Source organism: Cervus elaphus, chromosome 23 (genome assembly GCF_910594005.1).
Source record: "Cervus elaphus chromosome 23, mCerEla1.1, whole genome shotgun sequence".
Lineage (NCBI taxonomy): Eukaryota > Metazoa > Chordata > Mammalia > Artiodactyla > Cervidae > Cervus > Cervus elaphus.
Window position 1 is genome coordinate 59,597,475 of NC_057837.1, and position 26,285 is coordinate 59,623,759.

Genomic DNA, 26,285 nt, shown 5'->3' on the forward strand with positions numbered 1-26,285 from the left:
CATAAAATTTAAAAAAAATGTGGAACACAAATATTGGGAATATTTAAAAAATATGTAAAGATACAGACTGACTGGGATTAAAAAATGAATTTTGAATGACATAAGAGCTTTATATGCAAGGATTTAGTTTTAGTAAAGCTGGCTAAACACAGGAAAAATTGAATTTTCAAAACAGAGAATAAGATTTGGGGCATACAATTTCCTGACTGAGGACAGATGGAGCAAAGGGACATGGGTTAGAATCAAAATGACAACAAAAAAGTCAGGCTTAGATTAAAAAAAATTTCCCTCACAGATGGGCTGTTTTCAGTAATTCTTCTGAGAGATCTCAGCAGAACAGACCTACTTTGCATCTTCAATTCTCCATTGTAATGGAATGTCCTCTCCCTCTATGCCAGCATCACACGAGCAAACCAGTATCCTCTGACAAGCTCTGGACACACATGTCACCACACACTTACTGAAGCAAGACATCTCAACTTCAGTTTGCATTTGGCGGTTTCCAGGTGTGGGACAGGCAACGTGGTATGGAGGTTCGGGGTGAGACACAGAACAGTGTGCTATGCAGTGGGGCAGAGGCTGTTGTTTCCTGCTCAGAACAGAACCCAAGGCTGTTCAGTGATACGGTTAATTAACAACCCGCAGCAGTCCAATGGGTCCTCTGCTGACCCATTCTTTCCCTTCTTCCTGCCCTCAGGCCCTACCCTTAAAACTGGCATTGGTGGAAAAAACAAAAAGGTGACAGTGAGAGTGCCTACTTGCCCAAAAACAAGGCGGTGATGGGGCTCTCACCAAGAAGTTGTCTTTATATCCATCTGTGCTGACAGGGGAAGGTGGCTCGCAATGGGTGGGTGTGGAGGGAGAAGGGGATGACAGAGGCAAGACCCATCAATTCGCTTGTGGCTGACAAAAAGCCTCCTAAACATTCCGCCTCTTCTTCCAGTTCAGTGTCCCAGTCCTAGACAATTAGCTTGCTTGAGAAAGATCTCACTGGAGGGAGAGGTAGGGGATACATTTTTCCCCAAATCAGTGTGCACTCACTACACTGAACTTGTACACAAACCGATTACATGAATTAAAACTGAAGAGTGCAATGGGGAAAGCATAAGCTTCTGAGTCCCATGTAGGGGCAAAGCTCAGTTCTCACCATCTCAGTTAGATAATTTTGGGAAGTTATGCTGCCTCCCCTTAACCATTGTCTTCTTCTCTGGAAAAGCAGGGATGCCGCTGATCTCCATGTAGGACTGTCTGGAAGATGAGCAACCATAAATGAAAACACTGGAGATGGCAGTCAACACATGGTGGACAGCCAAGAAATAGCATTTTTTCCTACCCTAGGTTAAGTGGTGGCCATTTTGAGGAACATGTCCTCACGATGGAAACAATGTCCATAGAGGTCCTGGGCTAAATGCAGTTGCCCAGCATACCCTCTGGGTCGATACTCTCACACCTAAGTGGCTCCACAGCATCAAATCCTTTTCTCAGAGGAATAGGCTGTTATTTTAAAAAAATAAAAGAAGGTTCTCTCTTCCAGGGGACTATCTAGTCATTACACCTTCAGTGTTGTTCTTATCTCTGCCTGCTACCTGAGTTAAGATTCATGAAATATTTCTTGAACATCTACTATATTCTGAGCAATGAGCTCAAGATGACATCTATCATCATATTCCTGAGACAGGTACAATAATTCCCAAGTTGCCCATGAGAAAACCAAGGCTAACTGTGCTCACTGAGACAGGCAAAGCTACAGGGCCAGGGTTTGACCCCAGCTGATCAACCTGCAAAGCCTGTACTCCTAACTGCCATATGATACTCTCTCCTTGACATGGGAGGTGGGTGAGGTGGCAGAAAGAAGGGAAAGAAGTCCCTTCTGCTAAAAGTGGTACACAGGAGTGATAAGCCTTGGCCCTCTGCCTCACCCCTTCCAATCCACCAGGATCCTTAGCAAAGACACCACCGCCACCTGTCAGTATTCTTCAATGATTTCCAACTGTCCATTGGGGAGATTCAGGTACATCAGGTATGCCTGGCATCAGGGTGCTTGCAAAATCTAGTCTTATCCTTCAGAGCTATTATATTCCAGGATTCTGACATGAACTCTTTCTCAAACCAAAATTCAGAGATAACCCCATGCTTTCAGACCTTGATGCCACTGGACTGCTGGTCTCACAGCCTGGAACAATCTTCCCAGAAAGGAATCTGAGAAAATAATCCAGACATATGAAAAGTTAAAAAGAAAAGGAGCCTGAGGAACACTTCTCCTCTTCCCCATGAACACACAGCTCAGGCAGCAACCCCCAAGAAGCCTTTCCTAGGCCACTGATGGAGGATCTCTGTGATAATCCCTGATAACCTGGCAGTTATATAAACTCTTATTTACTCACCTGTCTCCCATACTAGAGGGAGAGCACATGCCTCCAAAGTACAGGCCCAGGCCCAGGGATCCCTGAACCCAGAGTGAAACATTTGCTGGATAGAGAACTCATCAAAAATGTGAAGATATAGGTCCAGGTGATAGAGATACAAAGGGGTGAAAAAGGAGGGTAAAGGGGATATGCACTTGAAAAACGCCAATAATCTTGGAATTAAAGAGAAAAATAACCACATGGTATGGATCTAACAGAAGCAGAAGATATTAAGAAGAGGTAGCAAGAATACACAGAAGAACTATACAAAAGAGATCTTCACGACCCAGATAATCAAGATGGTATGATCACTCACCTAGAGCCAACATCCTGGAATGTGAAGTCAAGTGGGCCTTAGGAAGCACCACTACAAACAAAGCTAGTGGAGGTGATGGAATTCCAGTGGACCTACTTCAAATCCTAAAAGATGATGCTGTGAAAGTGCTGCACTCAATATGCCAGCAAATTTGGAAAACTCAGCAGTGGCCACAGGACTGAAAAGGTCAGTTTTCAATACAATCCCAAAGAAAAGCAATGACAAAGAATGCTCAAACTACCACACAATTGCACTGATCTCACACGCTAGCAAAGTAATGCTCAAAATTCTCCAAGACAAAAAAAAAAAAAAAAAAAAAATTCTCCAAGACAGGCTTCAACAGTACATGAACCAAGAACTTCCAAATGTTCAAACTGGTTTTAGAAAAGGCAGAGGAACCAGAGATCAAATTGCCAAAATCCGCTGGATCATTGAAAAAGCAAGAGAGTTCCAGAAAAATATCTATTTCTGCTTTATTGATTATGCCAAAGCCTTTGACTGTGTGGATCACAACAAACTGAAAAATTTGTAAAAGAGATGGGAATACCAGACCACCTGACCTGCCTTTTGATAAATCTGTATGCAGGTCAAGAAGCAACAGTTAGAACTGGACATGGAACAAGACTGGTTCCAAACTGGGAAAGGAGTACGTCAAGGCTGTATATTATCACCCTGCTTATTTAACTTATACGCAGAGTACATCATGAGAAATGCTGGGCTGGATGAAGCACAAGCTGGAATCAAGATTGCTGGGAGAAATATCAATAACTTCGGATATGCAGATGATACCACCCTTAAGGCAGAAAGTGAAGAAGAACTAAAGAGCCTCTTAATGAAAGTGAAAGAGGAGAGTGAAAAAGTTGGCTTATAACTCAACATTCAGAAAACTAAGATCATGGCATCTGGTCCTATCACTTCATGGCAAATAGATGGGAAAGTAAAAACATGGACAGACTTTAGTTTTGTGGGCTCCAACATCACTGCAGATGGTGACCTCAGCCATGAAATTAAAAGACGCTTGCTCCTTGGAAGAAAGTTATGACTAACCTAGACTGTTTATTAAAAAGCGGAGACATTACTTTGCCAACAAAGGTCCATCTAGTCAAAGCTATGGTTTTTCCAGTAGTCATGGACGGATGTGAGCTGGACTATAAAGAAAGCTGAGCACAGAAGAATTGATTCTTTTGAACTGTGCTGTTGGAGAAGACTCTTGAGAGTCCCTTGGACTGCAAGGAGATCCAACCAGTCCATCCTAAAGGAAATCAGTCCTGAATATTCATTGGAAGGACTGATGCTGAAGCTGAATCTCCAATACTTTGGCCACCTGATGCGAAGAGTTCACCCACTGGAAAAGACCCTGATGCTGGGAAAGATTGAAGGCAGGAGAAGGGACAACAGAGCATGAGATGGCTGGATGGCATCACGGACTCAACGGAGATGAGTTTGGGTAAACTCTGGGAGTTCATGATGGACTGGGAGGCCTGGCATGCTTCAGTCCATGGGGTCGCAAAGAGTCAGACAGAACTCAGTGACTGAACAACAACATTGTTCTACTGACCTATGAGTCTGTCCATCTAATGTAGCTATATAATAAGCCTGAATACTGGGTATAGTGATTTCTCCTTCTTTATTTTCAAAATTATTTTTAGCTACTCCAAACTCCTTTGCCTTTCCGTATAAATTATGGAATAATCTTGCTCTATCTTCAGAAGTTTTTGTTGGGATTTTGATAGGAATTGCATTAAACTACTGTATCAATTTGTGGAGTACTTGACATCTTTGGTGCAGGGGGAAAGAATCCGCCTGCAAATGCAGGAGACACAAGAGATGCAGGTTCAACCCCTGGGTTGAGAAGATTCTCTGGAGTAGAAAATGGCAACCCACTCCAGTATTCTTGCCTGGAAAATTCCATAGACGGAAGAGACTGGAGGGCTATAATCCATGGGGTGGCAGAGTCGGACACGACTGAGCCACTAACACACAGAGGGTATCAATTTGTGGAGTATTTGACATTTTTACTATGTTGAGTCTTCCATTCATGAACATGTGATGCTTCTCCATTTATTTAGGTCTTCTTTGATTACAGTTTTCAGCATAAAAGTCTGAAATGTTTTGTTAGATTTACACCTAAGTATTTTTTTCAGTAATTCTAAATGGTGGCCTGTGCTGTGCTTAAGTTGTTCAGTTGTGTCTGACTCTGCGACCCCACAGACTGCAGCCTGCCAGGCTCCTCTGTACATGGGGATTCTCCAGGAAAGAGTACTGGAGGGGGTTGCCATGCCCTCCTCCAGGGAATCTTCTAAACCTAGGGATCAAACCCAGGTCTCCCACACTGTAGGTGGATTCTTTACCAGTTGAGCTAAAAGCTATTATATTGTATCTTAAATGTCTATTTCCATGTGTTTATTGCTAATACAGTGAAACATAGTTGACTTTTGGATGTTGAGCTGGCATCCTATAACCTTACTAGGCTCATAATATTCTTTTTCTGGTAGATTCCTTGAGATTTTCCATGTAGCCTATTACGTCAACTATGAATGTAAACTTTTTTTTTTTTTTTGAATGTAAACTTTTATTTATTCCTTTCTTATCTGTATGCCTTTTCTTTTTCTTGTCTTAATGTGGTGGCAAAATTTTCAGTACTATGCTGAGTAAGACTTGTGAGAGTGGATATCCTTGCCTTGTTTCTTAGGGGGAAAGACTTCAGTAACTAATTTTAAACAAATTCCTTTTGCTAGTATAATGTTGGTCTCATAAAATATTGTTTAGGTTATTACCAAACCACTCTCCAGTTGAAGGGAAAATACAAAATCTCAAACATGGGCGATTACTATCAGTTCTCTTATAGTCTGATCTTAGGAGCCTTATTTCAATTGTTATATATTCATGTTTCCAAATAAGACAAAGCTAGGACCTTTTAAAATTTTTTTGCAGCTTTACTGAGGTATTTTTATGTATCACAAAATTCAGCCAGTTAACATAGTGGTTCTTAGATGTTTACACAAAGTGCAACTACTCTAATTCTTAGAATATTTTCTGCACCCTAAAAAAACACCCTGTACCCATCAGCAGTCATTCCCCATTCATGCTCTTTAATCCTTCCATCTCACCTCCTGGCAACCAAATAATCTACTTTCTGTTTCTGTGGATGTGCCTATTCTTGACATTTCACATAAATGGCTTTTTTCACTTAGCAGAATGTTTTCAAGGTTCATACATGCTGTGATGTGTATCAGTACTTCATTTTTTATTGCTGAAATACTCACTGTATGCACATATCACATTTATCCATTCATCAGTTGATGGACATTTAGGCTGTTTCCACTTTTAGGCTATTAGTAATGCTGCTATGAACATTCTTGTACAAAAGCTGTACATGAAGATGTGCACAAACAAGTAGTTTATCATTGTAGTTTGGATTTCCGTTTTTTTCACATGTTTATGGGCCACCTGTACACCTTCCTTGGGGAAATGTCTATTCAAATCCTTTAACATTTTTGAAATTGGGTTGCCTTTTTATTACTGAGATGTGAAAGTTCTCTATGTATCTATGTTACAAGTCTCTTGTCAGACATGTGATTTGTAAATGCTGTCAAATTCAAGATAACCCCACATACAAGTACATATATCTTTTCTAGTGTAATTACGCTCAGGCATCTACACAATGAAACAAACGTTATCTTATCATTATTTACTATTTATTTCTCATTTATATTATACTTTACCCCTTTTGCAATTGTGCATTTGGTAAGTTAGATTATCTATGAACTTCATTTTCAGAGAGTAAAGGAGATTTCAGAGAATATTTGTTTTGATATGGGAAGTAAATCTGAGAGAGCTGAGAATTACTATCCACTTAATAAGATCTAAAAGTCTTCCCCAATTTGACTGCTCTCTAGGGCTTATCCTTAAACCTTGTCAACATATTCTGGTTACATCACAGCAGAGCACTGGGCTACAGTGAGGACACTTGAACCCGTAGCTCCTGCTCTGTCTCTCTATTACTGGCTGGTGACCTTAGGCAAGTCATCTTAAATAAGGGGTTTAGATCAGACAAGCTGTTCCCAATCTTTCAAAACTTTTTATCAATTTCCACTTTCCCCACAGAAACCATCATTTCCAAAAATTGTCAAAGAGACTTGCCAATTATTACTTATTATAATAAATCTCCCATTTATTTAATTAATCAAAGGTATACAACTGCAACACAGAGTGTTAACAATGGCAGTTAACACTTACTGAGTGCTTATTATGGCTGCACAGTGAGCCCTCCCTCCCAACCCTGCCAAGCCCACCATTACTACCGCACTGTGGGCTCCAAACTGGAAGGTGCCCTCTCAGCTAGAGACTAAGGTGTCCCTGCTCCTTGTCTTCCCTCAGAGCAGAAGTCTCCAGTCCTAAATACTGCCATCCCAATCTGCAAAGATCTTAGATGGGACTCGCTCAGACCTCATGCTGTTTTGGAAAAGTTTTCACGATGTCAAAGAGATGGGGGGCTACAATGAAGTGAAATGCAAAGAAAGGGAACACTGAGACGACATCCCCTCCAGGAACCTCCAGTATTTCTGCATCTTTGCATTTTCCCCAAAAGCCTGACTCATAGTCCTGTACAAACAGCTCTGGAATGAATAACTGAACCAGCTGGGCAGCAACTCTGTGGAGTACTACACGCACGCCTCAGAGGCACTGACCCTTGGGCAAGTCAGAGGCTCTGTGTAGCCTCTAAAAAAGATGCAGGCAACTTTAGTGTGACCAGCAGCAGTACAAGAACTCACTGCTCCACTCAGATCTCCATTTCCTGTCTCTGAATACCAAGACTCTTGACAATTCTGTTGAAGAGATGTGAGGGGTCCAGAGAGGGGTCAAGCAGGACGGTCACAGACAGAATCCGTCTGGAGAAGCTGGGGCTGCCCTCTGCGGGCTGCGTACTCACCAGGTAGGCTGTCGGCTGGTGTGTGGGTGTTGTGGGTGAATCCGGAGGGGGTCCACCTCTCTGGCAGTGGCAGGGGGAAACTCCCGGTGGGGACTTAGATTGGCCTTTTCCCACTGCTCATGAATAGGTGTAATAATCCCAGACACAATGCGAGACCGAAGCTCCTCGCTGTTCTTGTAGACCCTGAAGAAAGGAGACGAGGCGTCAGCGGCTTTCAGCTGGTTGGTAGCCCTGCGCACAGTACTCTGGTGGTGGTGGTGGTGGCGGCGGCGGCGGCGACAATGGCGGCGACGGCCCTGATAGCGTTTGGACTGTTCGCAAGGGTGGGAACAGGCCGCCCGGCGGACCTGGGTAAGGGGGGCAATAGCCCGGCGTTGTCTCCGAGATTTGGGCCTAAGCTTCTTAGGCATCTGAGTTGCCCCTTCTCGTTTACCACCCCATTAGAAAGAGGTGAGGGTGTAGGGGCACAGGGCCTTGACTCCTCTGGGCCCAGCCCACCCCACCCTGTGCTCAGCCTCATTGTGTGTTCATCACATGTCATGGGAAGAGTCATGGAAGGCAAAGGCTCCATGGGAAGGATAACCAGGTTTCTGGCCCAAGTAGGCAGGGCTCTGGGGCTTAATGTCCAATTCTGTCACTAACTCAGAGGCCCTTGGAAGGCTGCTCTAGGCCTCTTTCTCTCTGTCTGTGACAGAAAAACAATGTGAGCTATCACTGAAGTGTTAAGGCAGACTGAGATAGCAGGGAGTGAGCAGGAACTCTATGGAGTTCCTAAAAATCTGTCATTTTAAAATGAGTCATATCCTGAGTCAAAAAACAAATCTTATAAACCAGGGACACAGAAAATAGACTGGTGGTTGCCAATGGGAGGAAGTGGAAGAGGACTGAACTGGGAGTTTGGGATTAGCAGATGCAAACTGGTATATACAGAATGAATAAACAAGAAGGTCCTACTGTGTAGCACAGGGAACTACATTTAATACCTTGTGATGAACCATAACGGAAAAGAATATGATATAAAATGTCTACATTGTATAACTGAGTCACTCTGCTATACAGCAGTAATCAACACAATACTGTAAATCAACCATACTTCAATAAAAAATAAAAGAAAAAAAAGCAAACCTCATAAATGTAAATCAAAACCTGAAGGAAAACAGATGTCTTTACTGGAGAGAAAGGTGGCAAATACTGTCATAATCAAGTGATCAAATTGAACAAAATCAACAAGACAGATGTCATGTGCCTGACATGAAACACTTAGAAGAACATAGCCTCACTTACATAGAGTTCTTGTTGAAAATGTCCAACCTGAATCAAATGATAAGGAAACAATCTGAGTGTTCTATACAACTGACCTCAAGTCTTTAAAAATAGCAATGCTAAGAAAAATAGAAGTCTAGGAAACTTCTAGATTAAAGGTAATTGAAAAGACATGAAAATAAACGCAATGTGTGATATTTGGCTGGGTTAAAAAACACAAAAACCTCAAATTGAGAACTACTAAGACTACCCAGAAAGGACACTCCTTGGATGACTGCAGAAACCCGAACACTGACTGTGTACTAAATGACATTAATGTATCAAAGCTAAGCTTCCTGAGTGTGATAACTGCCTTAAGGTTATACAGGAGGACGTCTACATAAGAACGAGGATATACATGCTGAAATATTTAGGGTTTAAGGTTCATAAAGTCTGGAAATAATTCTCAGATGGCTCAAGAACAAAAAAGCATACAGAAAAAGTAAGTAAATGCAGCAAAACATTAAAAACTGGTGAACCTAGGTGGTAGGTATATGGGTGTTCATTGTATTATTTTTGCAAACTCTCTTTTCTGAGGGGTTGCAAATTTCAAAATAAAAAGTCAAGATAATAAGAAGACAAGTTAGACTCCAAGAAAATATTTGCAAAACATATATATTAATGTGTTTAATGACTAATGTTTAATTACATTAATCACATTAATGTTTAATGTGATTAACAACTGTTATCCAAAATATACAAAGAACTCCTAAAACTCAACCTTAAGAAAGCATGTCTATTAAAAAATGAATCAAAGACCTGAACAGATACCTCACCAAAGAAAATGCACAGACAACAGAGAAGCATATGAAAAGATATCCAACATCATATGTCATCAGGGAACTGCAAATGAAAACAAAAATGAGATACCACTACACAGCTGTTAGAACGGCCAAAATCTGAAACACTGACAAGGATGCAGATCAATAGGAACTCTCCTTTACTGCTGGTGGGAAAGTAGAATAGTATAGCTACTGAGGAAGACAGTGTAGCAGTTTCTTACAAAAGTAAACATACCCCAACACCACCAAGAATGGAATCTGGGTGATAATGTGTGTCAGCATAGGTTTATCAACTATAACAAAGGCACCACTCTGTTGCAGGACCCTGAGAGTGTGGGGCAAGACGGAGGTCCCAGGGAATTCGCTACACTTACTGCTCAATTTTGTTGTGAACCTAAAACTGCTGTAAAAAATAAAGTCCATTAAAAAACCAGGGAAATGGAGTGTACCAGAGTAGCTACACTTTATCCTAAGAGCTCACTGGCCTGGCCCCATCTCTACCCTGCAGACTTATGGTCTCTTGGTCGCATCGTTTTATTTCACAGGGCATTTCCCACATGAATCTTCTCTTCAAATAAATTAAAAACAGAAAGAACTGAGTGCCCAGGAGAGAAAGATCCTACTGTTAACCTTCTTCCATTCTCTAACACCTCAAGTCCATTCCTTATGTCTGTCTGGCCATTGGTTCTCTCTTCTTTTTTCCTAGGCAAAAGCCATTGCTTAGAAATACCTGTGGAAGTCAACCAGATGTTCTGAATCGATATAATCATTCAAGTTCAGGGTCAAATCTGTCACTTGCTGTGAGCCATGTTCCTAGAAAAATGAAAACAGAAAATGAGAGACTGGGGTATGTCTGGTCTAATGAGTGAGTAAGTGGGCGACTGGGGGGAGAAGAACAATTTTATATCCAACCTAAAGAAATACACATGGGCACCAAGAGACATATACAAGGACTGTTTGTAACAGATGAAATACACATCGAGCATTTGGGGACAACTCTCGATTTAGGAATAATGCCCTTCTGAGGCAGAGCCCAGAAAAGCCTACTTTCCCAAGCTCTTTTGCAGCTTGAAAGCAAACATGTGAATGGGGTGCCAAATAGATGCACAACTTCAACTTGGCAGTGAGCAACATGGATAAACAGGCTGAGTAAGGAGCAGACATCTTGCCATTACGGGCAGCAGCAGAGGCATAGGGGCTACAACATCAGTGGCTCATGAGAAGGGGGCCCCTGGGTTGGCAGCCAGCCAGTGTCTAATGCTCTGGGCTGACGGCAGCAGCACTGGTTTCCATAGCATGGTTTGGAGCAATGCCCTGGAAGCTCAGCCTTCAAACTGCTTTTCCAGCCCTTCCGAAAACTCAGTTATCCCAGTTCTTTTAATAAACCCGACTATTTAAATGAACCTAAGGGGATTTTGTTATTTCAAACTAAGAACCTTGAGTGATATAATATATAAGTGATCATCAAAAGGAAGAAGGGTAAATAAATTATTGTATTATGGAATACTACAAAGTGGTTAAAATGAGTAAGGCATAGTCATTTGCATTGCCATGTAAAGACCTCCAAAACACATCAAGGTAAAAATGCAAAGTGCAGAACACTACAGACTGCATGATATCTTTATACAAATCCAGACAACCAGGCCAAACTTAAGAGAGTCACTGCCCTCAGGGTGCTTGGAGTCTATGTTATATAGACTACAGAACATTCTGCTATAGTGGCAGAATACAAAATATTATACCAAAGCATAAATGTAATTAACGAATTGTAAACCATGTCAAGTACCAGGCAGGAAAATAAAATGATGAAGCAGAGGCATAATTTAGATCTTCCTGACAGACTAGAGGAAGCAGTCAGGACTGACTGAACTTTGTGAGTAACTGAGAAGAAAACAAGAGGGAGTCAGTCAGGCTAAAGGACTGTACCTGTGTGAGGCAGCAAAGGTGGAGAGAAAGAGCTTTCCAGGAGGGAAAAATCGAGAAGGATAAAGGCTTCAAGGCAGCAGAAAGCTATGAGCCATGCATGTCTAAAGAACTAAAAGCAGTCCCCTAGGGCTACAATAAGCTTTTTTTGTTTTCTCTCAAATTGTCCCTGAATGAATCTACCTTAATTTACTTCACTATTCCTTTGTGATGGCAAGCACTTCCTTTTACAATAATAAGGAGTAGAGATCTTTGAACACAAAGCATTTCTACATTTAGGGTCCTGGCCTCAGAATAAGGTTCCAGAAGTAGGATCACTAGGTAAAGGCTTCACATACACCAAGGGCTCTTAAATGGGTTTCAAAAAGGCGATCCCAAGGTCCATTCCCAACATCAGACTCTTTATGACTACAGACTCACCAGCACATTGATGATCATGCTGTTCTCCACAGTGACAGCCTTCACGAGGAGCTTTCTGGACCCATCCTTGGACTCATATCGGAGGACATACAGGTCTTTATTACTGTTCCATTCCACTGGCAGCAGCTCTGATTTCTTATCATTGGGACCTGGCTGAGAGGATACCAGAGAGGAGAAAGATCATGACTTCAGATCTGAAAAAAGGAAATTACAGATAATCTAATCCTGTTTCCTCACTTTACAGACGAGGACATGGAGGTCGGGAGAAGTAAAACGTCGAAGGTCCAACAGCAAGTGACAGGATCTGTGGTCTCTGGACTCCAGCTCCAGCATTCCTCCCTCACTCCTGACTGCCTCTGTGACACAGCACTGGAACCTGTCAAGAAGCTACAGTCTTGGTTGAATAATCTCCTCTCCATCTCCCTGCCAAGAATAAGGCCAGCCATCTCAAGGAATACTGTGAAATTCTAAAGACAGTGTTTCTCAAAGTTTGGAATTTCGGCCAACTGCAAAGGCATCATGAAAGTAGTGACTAAAAATACAGATTCTAATGACACCTCTCTAGACTACTGTAGTTGTTTAACAAAAGTTATGAACAACTTTCAAACAAACACAAAATACAGCATATGTACAAGATAAAAAAAGAATAAAATGGACGACTAGGTATCTACAGCCAGCTTACAACAAAGAACATGGCTGAGTGGTGTACCCCTAATGAATCCCCCTCCTCTTCCCTTGTGGGTACTCACCAGTCTGTATTTTTAAACATTTCCTTATTTTTCCTTATAGTTGTGTTACTATACACAAATCCTAAAAATAAGTTGTTTCAAATGTTTTTGAGTTTTATATAAATGGCATCCCTTTTGTAATTTTCATTCAATATTGTTTTGAGAGTTATCCATAACTATAGTTGATGCACAGTGCGTCCCATTGCTATATAGTTCACAGCCATATAATGCATCATTGTATGAATATGCTGCAAGTTACACTCACTTGATGGATATGTGGGGTGTTTCCAACTTATCTGTTACGCTATTATAAATAACGCTGCTATGAACATTCTTGTACACAGGGTAGCTCATACATCTCCTAGGTACACAGAAATGAACTTCTATAAAATATGTCTAGGGGAAGAATCTTTAATTTATAAGATAAAGTCAAATAGTTTCCCAAAGTATGGATTTACACTCTCATGAGCAATGTATCAAAGTTCCTGTTTCAAGTGGTCAGCAACATCGCTACTGTCCAACTTAAAATATTTTTGCCAACCAAATGGATGTAAAAAATGCATCACTGGGAGTTGTGATGCCCTCCTTTCTTAAAAGAAAAACAAACAAACCCAAGGACTTTCCTTTTACACACTAATGTTTGTGACATAGTTCTCAAACTATTTCTATAGAAAAACCCCAAACCTGATTTCCATGTGGGAAAAGATTTCTTAAACAAGGTTCACAAAAGAAAAAAATGCTATCATTGACACTGCTTATGATTTAAAGCTTCTGATCAACAACCGCTACTACTAACAAAGTGAACAGGCAGCCACAGGCTAGGATGAGCTATGTGCCATGGCTGCAAATGAGAAAGAATTAATAACTAGTACAAAAAGGGAAAGCCTGAAAAATGAACAATAAAAACTGGTAATCCACTTGAAAGACTGGCAGAAGATAAGAGCAGCTAACTCTGCATAAAGGGTTGTTCAACTTTGCTAGCATTCAGAGACACCAGCATCCACCCATCCGACTGCTATTATCCGTTTCTCTATTTTTTGCCAGGTGTTTGTGTGGGTGTAAGGAGAATGGCCACCTCTAAGTACTGCTGGAGGCTGTTCACACGCATACAACCCCCTCTGGAGAGCAATTTGGTAATATTTAGTGCCATCAGATAAGCCAATACCCCATGACCCCAAACCTCCACTCCTAAAAGAAATTCTGTACACAGAGGCACAGGGATTATGACAAGGGCGTGTTGGGGGCACCAAAGGGCGGGGGGGGGGCAAATTGCACAATATGCCTACAGTACAGCAATGAGAAGAAACAACCAGATCTAACTGCAGTATTACAGGTAAAAATAAACAACATGACAAAGAAACTTTTTTTAAAAATGAGATTTACAGCTGGGTACCATTTATGTAAAAAGAATAATTAAAACACATAAAAAAAACTTCTATATTATTTTCATGGATGCATATGTCTGTAGCTAAACACAGAGCAAGTGGACTGGGAAGATCTGTATTCATGAGACTACAGTGGGACGGAGTGGGACCAAAGACGAAAAACAACAACAAAAGGTCTAGGAACACAAACCTCACAGATACCCAGGACAACGGGAAGCCAAGAATAGAGACTGTGGGCCTCTCCTCTTTGGTCACCTCTGGGCCTCAGGAATCAAATGAGGAAAGTGGTGCCAAATAAAATTCAAGATGTTGCAACTGGCCTGGTTTCAAACCTGGCTGAATGACAAGGAAACTCACAGGCCTGAAGCAGGGAAATGAAAGTGATAGAAAACAAAAGTGAAACTTATCAGCCAACTCTGCTTAAGAAAGACAAACTATCCCCTCATCCCTAGCTGGGTAAATTTCCTGTAACATGTATAGTGTCCTGGATTTATAGTTTACTTTGGAAGCCAAGAATTTGATAATATGACTTGTCTTTGTTGTATCAAGGGCCTCTGAATTTCTATTTATACTCTCCATGTACAGCATTCAACCCACCAGAATTTCTTCTTGGAATATAAGTAACTGGGCCTGCTCACTGTCCCGTAACATCTGGCTTTGAGCAAGAGACACTACTGGGGTCTGGCGGGGCTGATACCTCTCACTGCAGCAGAACCAGTGTTCCCCAGCTCAGTGCCTGCCCTGATACGGGAAAACAGGTGGGACTGAGAGACTGGCCTTGGTGATAACAAGCCAAACATGGCATTCAACTGCCTTCTAGACCAGGACATCAATATCAGACCTCCCAAAGAGCTACAACTGGAAAGCAGCCAAAGTACATGGTTGTGTAGTTTAACTTGCTTGGATGAAAAAAATCTAAGAGCTAAGAGGGGGCTGTGGCAACCCACTCCAGTATTCTTGCCTGGGGTATCCCATGGACAGAGGGGCCCAGCAGGCTACAGTCCATGGGGTAGCAGAGTCGGACATGACTTAACAACTAAAGAACAAGAGGGAGCTGAGAATTGCCCAAGGTCATGGCAAGTCAGGTGCAGAACTGGGTTTGGCATTCAGAGCTCCTGGGTGCCCATGTTATGACTAAACACCCCCACCCCACGAGGTAAAGATAGCTGTCCCCTTAGGCAAAATCCTGGGGTTGGAAGTATTTTTTAATGGCCGTGAGTGCATCCCAGTATCCCTGGGCTAAAATGTGTCCCCAAAAGATCATTTCAGGCATTTTTCTCTTTTGTCTTAATCCTTAGATTCCTACAACAGAAAACAAAATCCTCGAATTCAAGCCTATGGCCATCTCTATTCCCTTGCCACCTAAACCACTTGACATAGCTGTCAAGTTCTTATGAGGTGTGGTGCTGGCTTCAGGATAGAAATCCAAATTCAATACTGAATTTTTGATTGAAAATGCATTGCTCTTCTAACCAAGTTTTATGTACACAATTTTCCTGAACCAGAGGATACAGAACCAAAGAGAAAAGGGGACAATTTAGTTTTCTATTTAACTGTCAACATATTAAATGATCAAGTACACAATTTCAGGACCTTGCTCTCTCTCTTATCAACCCTAGAAGGGTGGGAAGCAGGAGGAGGCTGCTTCAGACAAACATTCTCTGAACTTTGCAAACACTGCTGGTCTCAGCTGAGTCTGCTGGCCCCATGCTGGGAAACTAAAACCTCTCTTGAATAAACTAATAGGAAAGATACTCCTCCCAAAAGGCTTCTACTCTGAAAGAAAGTAAACGCATAAAGTGAGAGGAGGACAAGCACAACCTGAGCCCCAGAAGCATTTAAGGGCAGAGAGAAGCAAAAATACACCACCCTCTAGTGCGCAACACAAACACCCATCCCCCAGGGGCACATGCTTGACCTAGCACTGGGGTGGACAGTGGACAGTGGACAGTGCTTTCCAAACCCCCATCTGCACTCTCCTGGGGTCTCCCCCAAGAGGTCTGGAGCCAGCAGCTTTTGCTGTTTTGCATGAACTCAACATGTGGCACGGTAAACAGAGTGTACTTCTGAGATTCAGTCAGCAATCTTTTTTTAGACCAAATAGTGTTCTTTCTTAAAACTTGGAAGCCTGGAGTACATGACACGGGAATGGTGGCAGTTAGGAGGAGGAATGATCTACTCGAACTGATGTCTCTAGGCTGTCAAAGTGTCTTCGACAGAGTTGCTGACAGGATTTGTGCAGGAAGGGGTCCAGGTCAGTGCTCACAGGAAGCTGATGTGTACAATGACCCTGCGGGGGAGAGTCACAGGGAAGGGGCTGGGAAGGTGGGAGAATGCTACAACAAAGAATCAAGTGAGGCAGGCTGGGCCCGGCAGTCCTGGGGCTCTGTGGGGACTGGCAACAAGGCCCCCGGCTCTAAGAGGCAGTCTGAGGATGGGAGAGCAGGAGGGGCTGCTACCGTAGGGACAGCTTTGGTGAAGGAAGGCTTACTTGGCCTTCACACCCAGGATGCATGTGTGTACATGTTGGGGAGGCGGTTGTTGGCCCGAAGCCCGAGTTCAATATGACAACGGTGAGTGGGCAGCACGGGGTCCTGCAGTATAGAGTGAAGGGTGTCGAGCCCTCTCGGCTCTTGACTGGAGCTGAGTCCAAGCGCTCCCCTATGCTGGTGTCCCTCTATACCGGTGCTTGGATCTAGGTGAACGCTCCGGTACGGTAGGAGGGCGGTACTGAATACAGCCCTCACCCTACCCAGCTGCTTGTGAAGGAGTTCGGTGGAGTTCGGGTAGGTGAGGAATGCTCAAAGGAGCTTATTACCCCCGTCTCAGTGGCAGAGGGCACAATGCCTGCCTGGGAGAACGCCAGCCAGTGCTGGAGCGAGTTTCTGACCCTGGGTTTTCAAATCATGTTGTGCCAGCTAGAATGGAACAGTAGAGAACCTCCCTGAGCCGCAGACTACAGGTACCAAAGGTGTCATGAGCCTCAGGGCCCGGATCGGAAAAAGGGGAAGGTCGGGCAGCCTGGACCAGGCCCCTGGTCTCTGGATTCGGGCAGAAGACGCCTCCCGCCTCCACCATGGTCCCACGCCACCCTGGCTCCGTGGCGTACCTGGTCGCCGGCACCCAAGCCGTAGTAGCCGTGCGTGACCACCTCCCAGTGCAGAAAGCAGACGAGCGCGTCCTGCGCGCAGGTGATGGCCGGCGCCGCCGACGCGAACAGTACCTCCAAGCCAGCCATGGGCGACCCTGGCTTCTGCGGGCGGAGGAAAGGAGGGAGAAAGTGCGGTGAGCCGACTGGGCCCTCACAACTGCTGACTCCCCTCCGCTACTCCGCAGGTTGTGGTCTAGTGTCAACCTGCGCGACCAAAATGGAGACGCCCAGGGGTGGGGGGTGTGGCCACCGGAAGTAACTTCTAACTCGCGCGCTCTCGCGCGAGAGCTCCCGGCTGGAAACAGAAGGAAGACTCTTAAAGGTTCCGCCAGGCAGAACAGGACCCCTGTTCTAGGGTGGGCAGGGCAGGACCCCTGGGAGCGAGGTCCTTCAAATCTGGAATCTCCATCTTCTCTGTAGGTGGTAGGTGTGCTACACGTAGGTTGTGGCATCGTTGAAGAGAGGCTAGCTTTGTTTTGAGTCACAGATTTCTGCAAAATAGGGTGGGCGTATGCTGGTAGGAGAAGAGATTACGAAATAAGGTTAAAACATATTCGTAGTAATAGTTGGCACTTAATGCAGTGCTTGCTCCGTGGGACGTTGTTGTAAATGTTTTACTTGTATTAATTTATTTAATCCTCAAGACTCGACCCTACAAAGTTGGTATTTGATAGCTCCATTTTGCAGATAGGAAAACAGACACACGGGGCTTCCCAGGTGGCTCGGTGATAAAGAATCTGCCTACCAAGCAGGAGAGGCGGGTTCTATCCCTGGGTCCGGAATATTCCCTGGAGAAGGAAATGGTAACCCACTCCAGGATTCTTGCCTGGGAAATCCCATGGGCACAGGTGTCTGATGGGCTACAGTCCATGGGTTCGCAAAAGAGTAGGACATGATTTAGTGACTACGCAACAGCAACAAACACACACAGGGGGGTGTATTTGACCAAGTTGAGTGAACAGTAGAGATGGTACTGCAATCCAGCAGTCTGGCTTGTTGGATAACATTTATTAAACGTTTATTGTGCTGGATCCTGGGCGAAAAACTTCATAGGGCTTTATCGAATGTTTTATGAAATATATTCCATTGTCATTCCCATTTTGCAGATTTAGCTCAGATGGAAAAGAAGCTGCCTGCAAAGTGGGAGGCCTGAGTTCCATCCCTGGGTCGGGAAGTTCACCTGGAGAAGGGAATGGCTACCCACTCCAGTGTTCCTGCCTGAAAAATCCCATGGACAGAGGAGCCTGGCAAGATACAGTCCATGGGGGTCTCAAAGAGTTGAAAACAACTGAGTGACTAACACTTTCATTTTTCACTTGGAGAATGGAAGCTGCTTCCCCCAAGAAGACACATCTATTGACTGCAGAGCTGATCTACTTCCAAATGTCAGTCATTTATTTGACTGTCTTCGTCCTGATTTTTACCACTTACTGTTTTTACTCAAATAAATTTAGTTTTCTGATCCCAGTTTAGTTTCTGATCCTCCTGCAAGCCACCATCATCTCCCACTTGAATGTCTGCACCAACCACTAAATTGCCTTACTCCATCTGTGACTCCTGAAAGTCTGTTCTACACTCTGCAACTACAGATCCTGTTAGAACACACACCAGATCACATCTCTCCTCTGCTTGAAACCTCCCAGGATTCCCATCACACTCAAAAGAAAAATAAGCCCTTCCCCTTGGTCTGCAGGAACCATCATCTGATCTGTGTTCCCCACCCTCACCTCTCTCTCAGACATTAACTCCTTCTACTCCCCTCTCATCCTCTGCACTCCTGACTGTAGTAACCTTGACTTTGCTCGCCTTTCACACCCACATCTGATCCAACTTTACCCTCAGAATGTATTCTGAATCTAATCACTTCCTCCCACCTCCACTGCCTCCCTCTGGACTGCTCTTTCCCCAAAGAGCTGCATGGTTTACTCCTTCATTTTAGGTGATTCCTTCCCTCACCTCCTCTCAGCCTCAGCAGAGGGCTTCCCTGACATCCCAGCTAAATAACATCCTATCTTAACCCCTTTATTGTTCAGTCACCAAGTCATGTCTGACTCTTTGCGACCCCATGGACTGCAGAAAGACAGGCTTCCCTGTCCATCACCATCTCTTGGACTTGCTGAAACTCTTGTCCATTGAGTTGGTAATGCCATCCAGCCATCTCGTCCTCTGTTGTCCTCTTCTCCTCCTGCCTTCTGTCTTTTCCAGCATCAAGGTCTTTTCCAATGAATCAGTTCTTCACATCAGGTGACCAAAATATTGGAGCTTCAGCTTCAGCATCAGTTCTTCCAATGAATATTCAGGGTTGATTTGCTTTAGAATTGACTGGTTTGATCTCCTTGCAGTCCAAGGGACACTTTAGTCTTCTTCAATACCACAGTTGGAAAGCATTGATTGTTCGGCACTCAGCCATCTTTATGGTCTGACTCTCACATCCGTTCATGACTACTGGAAGAACCATAGCTTTGACTATACAGACCTTTGTCAGCAAAGCAATGTCTCTGCTTTTTAATATGCTGTCTAGCTTTGTCATAATCCCTCACCTTGCTTTATTTCCTGCAAAGCATTAATCATAACCTGACACTATGCTAAATATTTATTTGCTTAATAATTTGATGACTGGCTTACCCCTAAACTGTGACAAGGGAGAAGGGACCATGTCTGTCTAGTGCCTAGGTGTACTTTAATGCTTCACTGGTTCAATATATACTTATTGAATGAATGAATGAATGACTGGTGAATGAATGAAATATTGGCCTGGGCTCAGCCCAGTGGGGCCAATTTCACCCTTTTGAAATCCACTACTCAAAGCTGGCCCAGTACTTCTCCAGATTTTGTGTTCTTGGGGTTCCCCTGGGATGCCCAGGTTCTTGAATCCCATTTGTGGAGATTCTGGTTGAGCATATCTGAGGCAGAGTGCAGGTAGGTCAACCACACGTTGGGTGGTGCTAAAGCTGGTGACCACAGAACTCCTGACGTGTATTGGTGGTGCTGCCAGTGACATAAAGCTACTTGCCCTTTGCACTGAGAAATTTTGCACTTGCAAGCATCCTACTTTTGCCTATTGTGTCCCTTCTGCAGTGTCCTTCCCCATTATTGAAAACTCTCACCTATTCATTCATCCACTAATTCACGAAAACTCAATAAGCTGGATAGCCATGAATAGTGATGCAAGCTGTTCACTGCACAAAAGTAGCAGCCCCATTCGTAAGTGTCTGCTGTGAGTCAGGCCCAGATGACCAAGCCATAGTTCCTTCCTTTATTGAGCTCACTGTCTAGTGGTTAAAAAAATGACAGAGATAACCCAGTGTGAAAACTGCCATGGCAGAGGGGCACTTGGAGGAGTGTACCAGGCAGCTGGTTCTGTGTGATTGGCGGGTCACTGTTGCATGAGTAAGACCTTCCCCCATCTCCTCTGCTCACAGTCAATTACCCTCTGTTAGTGCAGGTAGCCTCAGTGGGGTGCCAAAGGGTGGGCATGGACAGTGAGATCTATCATGTTCAGTGGGGAGGAGAATTTTATCACTGAAGTTGGTTAGAATGACTGGTTCATGGTGATAAGAAAAGTAGACTGGTTGTTGGTCCATTATATTACTGCTTTTAAGTGTTTTAAGGCAAAGTCCCCACCACCTCCACCATTGCCTGAACCTGGGCAGATGGCTCGCCTTGGTTTGGCCATTGCTTTGCATACAATTGGTTACAGCTCACAGAACTTTGCTTCCTTGTGATACATCATCCCTGTTAGCTTGGGTTCCCGCAGAAGTCAGCTTGAGATGAGGATTGAGTGGTTTATTGGGGAGCTGATTCCAGGAAGTAGCAGTAAGGGAGTAGAGAAGTGAGACAGGGAATGGAAAGAAACCAATGTATGTTATGTGCTCATGCCAGGATGCTACCTGTGGGCACCTGAAGCTCAGTCCTGCCAGGCAACTCTGGGAAGCAGTGTAGGACATGTCTCAGAGTTGTTTCAGTTGAAGGCGAGGCACCCAGGGTGTTTTGTTCACTCACTCCGGTCTGCCACAGTTCAAGGTCTGTGGCCCAGCAGCCAGCATGGAGTAGGCACTAGCATCTGAGTATTGAAAGAATGAAGTCAGCTCCATCTCTTGCACTGGGCTGGGAATCCCTTGAGACCAGGACTGTCTTCCATTCACACTGGATCCTGGTGTCCTCCAGGGTCCTCCATGAATGGGAGCAAATGAGGGAATCCTCTGGGGCTGAAGGATGTCTGTGCCCTGCCCCCAGTCTATCTAGCATTCTGTGGACTTACTGCCATCAGCAAGAGTCTCAGTTGTCTCTCTGAGGTTTGTGAGTGGCTGAGAAGGAAGGCTGGTAGAAGGTGCCTCCCTGGCTGGGCCCCCGCTGCCTGGGCTGTTCAGAGTCCATGCCAGAGATCAGGGCCCAGGATGATGGAAGTACATGGCAAGTTGTTGCACTCACTAGTTCTTGGTTGCCAAGTGACAGCAATATGTGTATTCCAAGTTCCTTGGAAACTATCTCCCTGGAAACTGTGAAAAAGTGAGCTGAGAAGCAGGATCCAGATGAACAGTGAGGTGGAATCATTCACCACTGGAATCCTGCCCCTTTGGCCTAACATCAGTCTAACCACTACACCTCCTCCAGGAAGCCCTCCATGATTGATACTATTCAGTAGTATCTGAACTTCCCATTTGCCTTGTCAATGGGGTGCCCAGCATATTTGACACCCAGAGGGGATAATTTTTAAAGAATATATATATTATATAATTTTAATATAACTCTTAGTTTATGAAAATTTTTTATTGTGGTAAAATATATATAACAAAATTTAGTTATCTTAATGATTTAGAAGTATATGGTTCAGTGGTATTAAATACTTACCTACAGTTGTGCAATCACCAACATTCATCTTCAGAACTCATTTCATTTTGCAAAACTAAAACTTTGTACCCACCAAACATTAACTCCCCATCTTCCCCTCTTCCCAGTCCCTGGCAATCATCATTCTACTTTCTGTCTCTAAGAATTTGACTACTCTAGATACCTCATTTAAGTGGAATCATATAGTATTGTCTTTTTGTAACTGGCTTATTTCACAGCTAAATGTCTTCAAGATTGATCCATATTGTAGAATGTATCAGAATTTCCTTCCTTGTAAAGTTTGAATAAAATTCCATATATATGTATTTATATAATATATAAAATATTATATATTATATAATAAATAATATACAATAATGTAGTAATATATAATATAATATATTATATATTTATATATTTATATATAATATATAAATATATATGTATTATGTATTTATATATAATATATATTATACATATAATACATATATTATATAATATATTCATATATAATGAATTATATAATGAATTATTATATTCATTCATAATTCATAGTGAATTCATAATTCATTATTATAATGATATAATTATATATATATATTATATACATATACATATATATAATGATATAATTATAATTATATAATGAAATATTATATTAATTAGTAATACATAATGAATTCATAATTCATTCAAATATTATATTCATTCATAATATATAAATATTATATAATGAATTATATAATATATTCATATATAATATATTACATAATACATTATATTATATATTATATATTTATATATATTTACATATATACTATTATATGTTAATATAATATTTATATATTAAATATAATGATATATATAACATATGTACAATATATTATTTTAATATATAATTATTGCAAAATATATACAATTATATTATATATAATATATCACATAATGGGCTTCCCAGGTGACTTAGTGGTAAAGAATCTGCCCGCCAAGTAGGAGACGCGAATTCAATCCCTGGGTTGGGAAAATCCCCTGGAGAAATAAATGGCAACCTGCTCTAATACTCTTGCCTGGAAAATCCCATGGACAGAGGAGCCTGGTGGCCTACAGTCTGTGGGGTTGCAAAGAGTCGGACACAACTTAGCAACTAAACAACAACAAATGACAGATATATATCTATATATATGTTCACATATCTATCTATACAATGGAATGTCTATATCTATTACATTTTGCTTATCCACTCCTCTGTTGGTGGACACTTGGGTTGCGTCCACCTTTTGGCTATTATGAACCATGCTTCTATGAACATGTGTGTACAAATATTTCTTCAAGACCTTGATTTCAGTTGTTTTGAATATATACCCAGAAGTAGAATTCTTGAACCAACAGTAATTTTATTTCTAGTTTTATGAGGAATCATCATACTGTTTTCCACTGGGACTGAAACATTTTACATTCCCCAATGTAACATTACACAAGGGTTCACATTTCTCCACATTTTTGCCAACATTTGTTATTCTCTGTTTTGTTTTTGATAGTGGCCATGCTAATGGATATGAACTGATATCTCTTTATGGTTTTGATTTGCATTTCCCTGATGATGAGTGATGTTGAGCATCAATTCATCTGCTTATAGGCCATTTGTATATTTTCTTTGAAGAACTGTCTGTGCAAGTCCTTTGCCCACTTTTGAATTAGGTTGTTTTGGGATAGACTTTATTGTTTAGAGCAGTTTCAGATTCACATCAGAAATTGAAAGGAAGTTATAGAAATTTCCTATGTACTCTCTCCCTCAACACATGCACAGCCCCTCCCTTTATCAGTGTCCCCCAAAGAATGGTACATTTTTTACAGTTGGTGAACTTTCATTGACACATCATTATCACCACAGTTCTTAGTTGACATCAGGGTTCATTCTTGGTGTTGTACATTCTGTACGTTTGAACAAACATATAATGACATGTTTCTGCCATCATGGGTTTGTACAGAGTAATTTCACTGCCTTAAAAATCCTTTTCCCTCCACCTATTTATCCCTTCCTCCCTCTTAATCCTTGGTAACCACCATTCTTTTTACTTCTTCATAGTTTGCCTTTTCCAAAATGTTATACATACAGTATGTAGTCTTTTCAGACTGGCTTCTTTCACTTAGTAATACACATTTACAATTCTTCCATGTATTTTCATGGCTTGATAGCTTGTGTTTTTTTTGGGGGGGGTTGTTTTTTTGTTTGTCTGCTTTTGTTCTTAGCATTGCATTACATCCCACTCCTAGATAAATGGCAACTCACTCCAGTATCCTTGCTGGGAAAATCTTATGGACAGAGGAGCCTGATGGGCCAAGTCTGTAGGGTTGCAAAGAGTCAGACGTGACTGAACAACTGAGCACACACATATAACATTCCACTATCTGGATGCGCCTCTTTACCCATTCACTTACTGAAGGACATCTTGGTTGTTTCTGAGTTTAAGCAAATGTAAGTAAAGCTTCTATAAACATACATGTGCAGGCATTTGTGTGATTGTAAGTTTTCAGCTTCTTTGGGTAAATACCATGGACCATAATTCCTGGATTGCATGATATGAGTATGTTCAGTTTTGTAAGAAGCTGCCAAACTGTCTTCCAAAATAGCTGTACCATTTTGCATCCCCACCAGCTATGAGTTCGTGTTGCTTCATATTCTCACCAGCATTTACGTTGTCAGTGTTTGGAATTTTGGCCATTCTAATAGGTGTGTAGTGATATCTCATTGTTTTCATTTGCATTTCCCTGATCACGTATGATGTGTAGTATCTTTCCATATGCTTATTTGCAATTTGTGTATCTTCTATGATGAGGTGTCTGTTCAGGTCTTTGGCCCAATTTTTAATTATGTTGGTTGTTTTCTTATTGTTGAACAACTCATTGTTGTTAAGAATTCTGTTTATTTTGGATTAAAGTCCTTTGTCAGATATGACTTTTGCAAATTATTTCCCAGTTTATGGCTTGTCATTTTATTCTCTTGACTGTGTGTTTAGCAGAGCAGACTTCTAAAATTTTAATGAAGTTCAGCTTATTGGTTCTTTCTTTCACGAATTGTGCCTTTGGTGTTGTATCTAAAAAGTCATCACCAGACCCTAGGTTATCTACATAACATCTCCTACATTGTCTTCTAGAAGTTTTATAGTTTTGCATTTTATGTTTAGGTCTGTGATTCCTTTTGAGTTAATTTTTGTGAAGGATGTAAGGCCTGTTGTCCAGATTCTTTTGTTTGTTTGCATGTATGTATCTAGCTGTTCCAGCACTGTTTGTTAAAAAGACTATCATTCTTCCATTATATCACCTTTACTCCTTTGTGAAAGATCAGCTAACTCTATCTATTTGGGTTCATTTCTAGGCTCTCTGCTATGTTCCACTGATCTCTTTGTCAGTTCTTTCACCAGTACCACATTGTCCTGATTACCGTAGCTTTATAGTAAGTCTTGAAGTCAGGTAATTGATCTCCTTCAATATAGTGTTCACTATTCTGGGTTTTTTGCCTTTCTACGTAAACTTTGGAATAAGTTGATATCCACAAAATAACTTGTTGTGGTTTTGATTGGGACTGCATTGAATCCATAGGTCAAGTTTGAAAGACCTGGCATCTTAATACTATTGAGTCTTCCTAATCTGTGAATATGGAATATCTCGCTATTTAGTTCTTCGATTTCTTTCATCAGAGTTGTTTGTAGTTTCCCTCACATAGGTCTTGAATTGAGACTTTGTGTGTGTGGTGTGTGTTTGTTGTGTGTATGTCTGGTAGAGTTTGAAAAGTTCTTTATGTATTCTGGGTATTAATCCCTTATCAGATATATAATTTGCAAATATTTTTCTCTCATTCTGTGGGTTGCTTTTTACTCTGTTGATTGAGTTTTAAGATGTACCAAAGTTTTAATTTTCATGAAGCCCAATTTGTTTATTTATTTTTTGTCATTGCCTGTGCTTTTGGTATCAGATCCAGGAAATCACTGCCAAATTTAATATCATGTAGCTTTTACCCTGTTTTATTCTAAGAGTTTTATAGTTTTAGATCTCACATTTAGGGCTTTGGTCCATTTTGAGTTAAGTTTGGTGTTTGGTGTGAGATAGGGA

General features: G+C 42.0%; 1 protein-coding gene across 1 annotated transcript in view; it reads right to left on the reverse strand.

The window, feature by feature from the left end:
• PSMF1 (proteasome inhibitor subunit 1) overlaps positions 1–17,595 on the reverse strand; it is a 48,357-nt gene extending 30,762 nt beyond the window's left edge. Inside the window, exons 1-4 of the mRNA XM_043883684.1 lie at positions 17,304–17,595; positions 12,082–12,234; positions 10,469–10,551; positions 7,655–7,837 (exon numbers count right to left, since the gene is read on the reverse strand). Of these exons, the coding sequence (XP_043739619.1) occupies positions 7,655–7,837; positions 10,469–10,551; positions 12,082–12,234; positions 17,304–17,432 (548 nt within the window). The 5' untranslated portion in view covers positions 17,433–17,595. The remainder of the gene's footprint in view (positions 1–7,654; positions 7,838–10,468; positions 10,552–12,081; positions 12,235–17,303) is intronic.
• Between the last annotated feature and the right edge of the window lie 8,690 nt (positions 17,596–26,285).